At 38.3% G+C, this 8,419-nt stretch overlaps 1 protein-coding gene across 1 annotated transcript; it reads left to right on the top strand.

Moving 5' to 3' along the window:
- The first annotated feature begins 7,636 nt into the window (after positions 1–7,636).
- Positions 7,637–8,192, top strand: LOC107607913 (uncharacterized). The gene is made up of 2 exons (XM_021106785.2): positions 7,637–7,693; positions 7,788–8,192. Exons 1-2 carry the CDS (start codon positions 7,637–7,639, stop codon positions 8,190–8,192), a joined length of 462 nt encoding a protein of 153 aa, XP_020962444.1.
- The last annotated feature ends 227 nt before the right edge of the window (positions 8,193–8,419 follow it).

The raw sequence follows: 8,419 nt of genomic DNA, 5'->3' as shown, positions 1-8,419 counted from the left end.
AATATCCCAAAATTTAACTCTAATCCTAATTTTACCTAATCCCTACCCACACCCACTCCTCACCGCCACTCACTCACCCTCACCCCTCACTCACAGAAACCTCAACAAGAAAAGAAAAGGGGGAAAACGGAAAGGGGAAATGAGAGGGAAGAGAAGAGGGAGACCGTGAGAGAGGGAGAGCGCCAGGGGAGGAGGAGCTATCGCGCCACCACCGTCGTCTCACCTGCGGCATCACCACCGTCCGTCGCGCCGCCATCACACTGCGTCACCACCGAAAACAGAGACGCGAAGGAGATGAGGCCGCGGGTCACTGTCCTCGAAGCTTCTATCGTCACCGTGCAGAGCCGCCGCCACCGTCATCATCGCGGGCTGCTGCTGCTGTGCGGGTGATAGTCGCCGCCTTTGGGTCCATCACCATCGAGCAGAGCCACCGGGGAGAACCATATTTGTCGCCGAAGCTCCAATCGTCGTCAGAAGCTGCTGCCGATGCCGATCTGCATGCACCGTCACCGTTGAGATCCTCCACCGTCGTTGACGACTCAGCTGCCACCGATTTGGTCCGAGAGAGAGGAGATGTGAACAGAAGAGAAGGCAGGGAGCCACCGCCGCTGCTGCTAAGTCACCGAAGCTTCTGGACTGAGCTTCCGCCGCCCGAAACCCACTGCCGTCGCCGGAAAAAGCACTGTCGGTAAGGTTTTAAGCTTTGGGTTTTGTTTCTCTTGAGATTCCGGAAGCTTTATTGTCGTTGCATGTTTGTTACAGTTGTCGTCGTTGAAATTCGTTGCCACCACCACCATTAGAGGCGAACCCAGTTATTTCCTCGCTGCCGGAGGTATTACCGTTATTGCTCTGGTTCAAATTTGTATTGCTATCGCTGCTGTTGACTTGCCCCAATTCAAGTTTAGTGTCACTGCCTTAGTTTTAGCATTTCTCTTGACTCTGTTTCACTTTTATACTCTGAACTGCCTTGGTCTCGTTTATCTTTTTGTTATGGTTTTAATTCCATTCTAGTTTCGGTGTCGCTTTGAATTTTCAGAGTTGTTTCTGCGTTCGATTCCATCAAATTCGAATCTATTGTTGCTGTGAGCGAAATCGGAGTTGGCGATGCTGCCATCGTCCCTGTTGTGTTGGAATCGCCACTGCTGGTGTGAGTTTAAACTAAGTGGGACTGTTGTGTTAAATTATGCGATTGCGACATCGAGGTAGGGGTTTTTCTTAAAATCTATTTTACCTTATAGAGTTGTTATAAATAGATATTAATGTGAGAAACATGTCTGTGATTATGATTGTCTTATAAATGTGGTTGTTTGCTGGACTGAATGACTGATTGCTTGAGTAGTTTGTGATTGCTGAAAAGAAATTAGTTTGAAAGGTTATTTAGTTGATTATTATGAAAAATGGCTTTCTTGGTTTTGAAGCTATTTTTGATAATGGAAACGAATCGGCTTTGGAAATGATTTGGAATATGAAACTGAATTAATCTTGGAAACGGGTTAATTTTGAATTAGTCTGACTTTATAAATGATTTAGTATCTGAGCTGGATTGATTTTAAAAAGAGATTTATTATTGGCATTAATTCGCTTTGAAAATAATTTGATATTGGAATTGGTTGAATTTTGGAAAATGGTTGAGATTTGGAAATGGTTGAGAAAAGGTTTGAGAAATGTTTGGATGGGACCCGAAAAGGGTGGCAGTATCCGAGTTTTAGAAGAGGTGCTGCCGAAATTTTATAAAATTAGAAGTTTCATTTGAAGTAGTTATTTTAAAAAGGGTTAATTTTAAGCATTATTATTATATGATTTAAGATTACTTCAATTATCAAAGGAAGAGTTATGTTTTGGATTGGGAATTGTTAGTGAACGGAATGGAAAAAAGGATGATGAGGATTTTCTTTGAAACATGATTTTGAATGAATTTGAAGATAAGATATGTATTGATGAATGATGATGATGTTGAGAATGACTTAAACAGTGATGAATGTTGAATGAATTATTTATATGGCTTATGAAATTGAATTATCTGAGATACGAGGTTCCCTGGATAAAGTACCGTGGCTTGCCACCACGTGTACCAGGTTGAAAACTCGATACTCTGTTGACCCTACGACGTAAGTGTGACCGGGCACTATATAAATTCCCGGGAATGTTACCCCCATTGAGCAATATTGATTATTTGAGAAAAATCTATGCATAGACTCTTGGGGATGCACGTCGGGGGACAGTCTAAGGACAATTCAGACTTGTCGGGTTGGTTGGATAACCGACAGATGAGCCTCATCAGCCATAGGACAGGCATGCATCATATGCATTTGTATGCTTTGCTTGGGTTTGAACTTGTTTTGGTTTGCCTAATTGTTAAACTGTTCTTAACTGCTACTTGAACTATTTGCTGTAACTGCTACCTACTTGTGCTTTCCTTGTCTGTCTTGCCTGTGTTTGTCCTGGCGTGCTACATTTGAGAATGAATTTTGGTGTTAAATTAATGATTGTGTTGTTTAATTGCGTGGTTGGTTTCTGATTGAGATTTTCTTATAAGAAAGGAAATGTTTCGGATTTCTGAAAGATTAAACATTGTCTCTTCGAAAAGGTTTTGAACGATTACCTATTGATTTTTAAAAGATTCATAAGGCAAAGATAATCACTAAGCTTGGAGAACAATTTTCTTATTAGATATCTTCTTATGACAACTTTGAAACTCCGTGGTGAGACCGTGTGGTTAGGTTCTCACCCCCCTACAGCTTTACCTTTTCAGGAACCAGATGAAGAGGCATTAAGAAAAGTTATACTGCGTTTGGTTTATATGCTGTTGTGTTAATTATATTATTTTCTTCCCTCGTCTTTGTTATTACAAGTTTGTAAGAGGGATAGGAGTTGTATGTTTTATATGTATATTATATTATGAGATATTATGTAAGGAGTTTTGTATATGAATGTATGCTTGCTTGTATTTTTTTTAAGATAAAGTATTTATTTCCGGTTTTTAAAAAAAATCAGCAATACAATGTCGAGTCACAGGCTCCTACTTTAATATTTAGTATGTAAAGTAGTCGTAATACTTCTTGCTATCAGAGTAGCGCAGCCGGAAACGTGACTTCTGATAGTGAGGATGTTACATTTTCAACCATGATATGCCTTGGAGGTTGTACACCCTCCTCAACATCAATTTCAAACGTCTTTGAAGGAGGCTCTATAACTTGAGTTTCCCATGGAGGTTCCACATCTCCTAAGTCTTCAACCACTTCTTCCTCCTCAATGGCAGGCGTAGCTTCTTCCAATTGTTTCAATATAAAATCGTGCTGCTCACTGTCCACCGAAGTTTCTAATATCTCCTTCATGCTACGTTCTTCATTAGATTGCCCACATGAGGTCATAGGGATTCCTTGAGTGTCCGAACGTCGGGAAGGTAATCGATTTATCGCTTGATCCAGTTGGCGAAGGGTTGCTTGAAGTTTTGCACATGTTTCCGTGAGACGATCCCTTGATTCTTGTTGCGCTCGGCTATCATAAGTAGGATCATAGTGCTCTTGGATTGATGGATATGGAGATGGCAAATATTGAGGTGGTGGTTATTGGGAGTAATTGGGTTGGAATTGGGGTGGTTCTATATATGGTTCATATGGCTCATAAGGTGGTTGGTATGGTGGATGAGGGTTAGAATCATGTGATGATGTCTGGTAGTAGGGGACTTGTGAGTATGGTGGTCCAGAGTTGTGTTGAGGAGGCGATTCATAATCATAAGGTGGGCCTTGTTGGTAACTACAAGGGGGTCCACCATATCTATTGTCTTGGCATGAATTGTAGGGTGGTCTTTGTCCATGGTATCCTAGAAGGTGTTGTTGCCTAAAGGGTTGATCAGATCCTCTTGGCTCCTTCCATCTCTAATTGTTTTGACCTTGATGCATGTTCCTGTTATAATTTTCATTCCTTGCAACAGCATTGGAACCAAACTCAAAGCAATAGGGGTGAGAACTCATAGTAAATAATAAAAATTAAAAACAAAAATAAAAACAAATAAACAAGCAAAATAAAATAAAATAAAATAAAGTAAATAAAAGGTTTTTGAAATTTGAAATTTGAAATTTGAAATTCAAATTTCAAATTTTGAATTTTGAATTTTTAAATTTTGAAATTTGATTTTGGAATTTGAAATTTGAATTTTGAAATTTAAATATTGAAATTTGAAATTTGATTTTTGAAAAAGATTTGAATTTTGAAAATTAAAACTAAGATAAGACAAGATAAAAAATTTTAAAATAAAAATTCTGAAATTTTTTTTTAAATATTTACAATAACCAATAATAAGGCACACGTTTGTAATTCCCCGGCAACGGCGCCATTTTGAAGAACCGAAGATTGATGGTTTAGAAGTTATAGTAAACTCTCGTTGCAAGTATAGTTACTAAACCAAGCAATCAACCGTTCTTACAAACGTTTTGGTTGTCACAAGTAACAAACCCCTTTTAAAATTGATAACCGAGTATTTAAACCCCGGGTCGTCTTCTCAAGGAATTGCAGGGAGGTGTTCTTATTATTGGTTATGAGTTTGTAAATTGGGGTTTTTAATGTATAAGATAAAAAACGAGAATAGTAAATGGCAAGAAAGTAAATTGTATTAAATTAAATAGATAATAAAACTCTTGGTAAGGTATAAGAACTGGAAGTCCTATCCTTATCAATTGTGATGAGAATTGGATTTTAATCCCACTTTGTTAACCTCTAACTATGAAGGTAAATCAAGTGGATTAATTAGCTTAATCCTCAGGTCCTAGTCAATTCCTATGGAAAGACTAGAGTTATTGGAGCAACTCCCAATTTTAACCACTGCTTTATTTGACAGCTCAAGCGTTACCAATTACTTAACCAAAGCCAAAAGAAAGAATTCTAAATTAAATTCAAAGCATTCATGTAAATAAAGCAAAGCAAAATTAAATCTGAAAATACCTCGAATTGCATTAATAAAAGAAATCAAATCTAACATGAATATAAAAGGAACATTGAACCTGTAATTGAAGTTGTAAGTTGAAATAATAAAGTTGAAATCCTAATTCTAATCCTAATCCTAAGAGAGAGGAGAGAACCTCTCTCTCTAAAAACTACATCTAAAACTAAAATTGTGAATTATGAGAGCTTGTTTATGAATGGATGCATTCCCCCACTTTATAGCCTCTAATCTGTGCGTTCTGGGCTGAAAACTGGGTCAAAAACAGCTTAGAAATCGCCTCCTGCGATTTCTGTTACGTTCAGGTTGCGGGCAAGTGACACGGAGGCATTGTCCACGCGTCCGCGCGGATTGAAGTTCGCAGATGCGACGCGGGCGCGTCATTCACGCGTTCGCGTCGCCTAACTTCGGGGCAGATATGGCAAATTATATATCAAATCGAAGCCCCGGACGTTAGCTTTCCAACACAACTGGAACCGCGTCGTTTGGACCTCTGTAGCTAAAGTTATAGCTGTTTGAGTGCAAAGAGGTCAGGCTGGACAGCTTAGCAGTTTCTCCAACTTCTTGTATTCCTTCCACTTTTGCATGCTTCCTTTCCATCCTCTGAGCCATTCCTGCCCTGTAATCTCTGAAATCACTTAACACACATATCAAGGCATCTAATGGTAATAAGAGAGAATTAATATTAATGAAATTAAGGTCAAAGGAGCATGTTTTCAATCATAGCACAAAATCGGGAAAGAAAATATAAAACATGCAAATAGTATGAATAAGTGGATAAAGATTGATAAAAACCACTCAATTGAGCACAATATAAACCATGAAATAGTGGTTTATCAGCTGTGCTTGTCATGTGTCTTGTAATATTGTTTTTTGTCCAGGTTTTTAAAGATGCCTAGGAAACCAAGGTACAACATTATACGGGAACCCCCGAAAGATGCCGGAACTGAAGAGACAACGGTTAGTGTTTGTGGTTAACTTTTCTTGACGTAACCTTATGTGAAAATTGTATGTCCTTCAATTGTATCATCGAACCTCATTAATTTTTCTCCCGACAAAATGATTAGTTTATGAATTAAATTAATTCTCAATATTAATTCGTTCTCTAAAATATAATTCTAAATGCTTTCATATTGCCTTAAGGTTGGGTCCACGACTAGAGGAGCTCAGACATCACGTGAGCAACCACGTGATAAGGCTCCTCCAATTTCATTCTCAGCTAATAGAGCTCCGGCAACCCGTATGAATGAACCGTTTCATGCACCACGCATCAATCATAGGCTTGCATAGTCGAATATTGTTGATGACCCTCAAACTCCAACAGAACACATAGAGACTCGGCATCGCGCGGAAATGACTGATCATGAATTAGAGGATGAGGATTACGACCCAGAGGCGGATGAAGTTTCGTCGTTTGATGACCACATCGACGACTTGTTTGCTGCCTAAGAAGGCGAAGGTCAGCATAACAACCAGAAAGGAAAAGATACAGATTTCTGGGAAGTTACTATTATCGGTAAACTTTTTTTTCCTCCTATTTTCATAAACAGTTATCTTTATAATCCTTTACTTCTATTTTCCTCTTGTGCAATGATTATATGGTAATTTTGTTTCCCATACACTTCTTAGAGGACGGCGTGAGAAAAGTTTCTAAGCTGTTTGTGAAGGAGGCTATAGCACTCTCATCCAATACAAAGATAGTACTCCCATTTAACAAAGAGCTGCAACCGATTGGTCAGGCGGCAGGATTATTGAGTGGTTTCATAGGGAGTTTGGGTGCGGATTATTCCCAGTTCCCCATACACTTAGACAGTTGGAAGCAGGTGAGCAAAGCTAAGAAGGAACATGCGTACGACATGCTTAAGGTACAGCTTTAAGCTTCTACAATTTAAGCATTTTTAGTATTTGCTTTTTTTTAATCTCTTTTGCATGGGTAAATTATATGGTTAGTAAAATCTATCATATTGTGTTTTTCACATCATTATTTAAGCACTTCTCATTTATACGTAATTACGACTGCTTGTACTGGATTTGAGTGTCATTCTTTAACAATTTATATTAGCATGTAATGGTTGTGGCATTTCTTCAAATTATCAGTCTTATACTTGTTCGTTGGTCTTGGTTAATGACAATGTCAACTAATTGCAGCGGGTCTTTTACTATGAGGACGATGCCAGAGGGAAAATAAAACACGATATTTTGAAGAGGATAGGAAAGAACTGGAAGGATCATAGGTGTTACAAAGAAACAAGGACTTATGAGGAAAATCTTAGGCATCACCCAAAAGGAATAGACAAAAATGAATGGAAAAAGTTCGTTGACTATCGCCAGAGGGAAGATACAAAGGTAAGCCTTGGTATATTTTATTATTTCCACAAAAACATACATGTGTATACATATTACTCCCTTTACATTTTATATTCAACATCTATTTCTCATTTACATTTGCTTATGTTATTTGTTCATAGAAAAAGTGTAAATAGAACGTTGTAAATCGGAGCAAGCAACTTTACACACATACTAGGGGCTCCAAAACATTGGCAAGAAAAAAAGATGAAGTGGTAATAAGTCATTATTTGCATTAAGATTTTGATTAATCTTCCTAAATATGTTGTTGTTGTTTACTAAATTGTATCGATATCAATGATATAGGAGAGAGAGCAAGGAAGGCCCGTTGGTAGAGGAGAGTTGTTTATCATGACTCATAAGAAAAAAGATGGCTCGTATATCCATCCCGAAGCGCGTGTTGTTAGTGTAAGTCATGCTTGAAATTTTGAAGCAACATAGCTTACTATATATATCGTGCTACTGTTAACTTCTTCCCTTCCAATGTGTTGTATATTTGTAGGAAGCAATTGCAAATGTTGAGAGGCAGGATGGATCCTCTAAGCACCTTTCACAAAATGACTCGCTAGCACAAGTTCTCGGAAAGGAGCACCCAGGACGAGTTCGTGTCCTAGGTGCTGGACCATGTCCCACCCAAGTCTTTGGTAACGCTGCTGGACAACCGTCGGGTTCTGCAGAGTCCAATGCAGAGGACAAGAGGATGATTACAGAATTGACGGCTAAGCTAGAAGAAGAGCGGGCGAAGAGACAGTCAATACATAAGGTCTTGGGATATGTAGTCCAACAGCTAGGAGGTAATTTGCCAGTTGAGATTGCTGCAGAGCTGGCTTTTTCGGGCAGTACACCGGACTCGTCATGCGGAGGGCCATCTTCATCTGGCAATCACGACCCGCAACAAAAATTTTGAATTTCAATTAATGGTCTTAGATACTTTTACATTTAAGTAACACTAGTGCTTTATGCTTATTTTATTCAACTTAAGCATTCTTACTTTATTTTGGATGATGTTATGACAATTTTATTATATATGTTATTTTCTCATATGTTTAATTTGGTTGGTTATGTTAATTGAGCTGTTTTACTTGGTTGAAATTTTTTTAAATTAATTGAAAAGTGAAAACATTAAAGTTTAAT

This window comes from Arachis ipaensis, chromosome B7, assembly GCF_059453495.1.
Source record: "Arachis ipaensis isolate K30076 ecotype BB chromosome B7, ASM5945349v1, whole genome shotgun sequence".
In the NCBI taxonomy this organism is placed as follows: domain Eukaryota; kingdom Viridiplantae; phylum Streptophyta; class Magnoliopsida; order Fabales; family Fabaceae; genus Arachis; species Arachis ipaensis.
Note: the sequence above shows the minus strand (reverse complement) of the source record. Positions and strands in the feature narration are given on the sequence as shown.

Coding starts and splice junctions, on each gene's coding strand:
- LOC107607913 (XM_021106785.2), top strand. CDS start 7,637: ATGACTCATAAGAAAAAAGATGGCTCGTATATCCATCCCGAAGCGCGT. Junction 7,694..7,787: donor CCGAAGCGCGTGTTGTTAGT/GTAAGTCATGCT, acceptor GTATATTTGTAG/GAAGCAATTGCAAATGTTGA.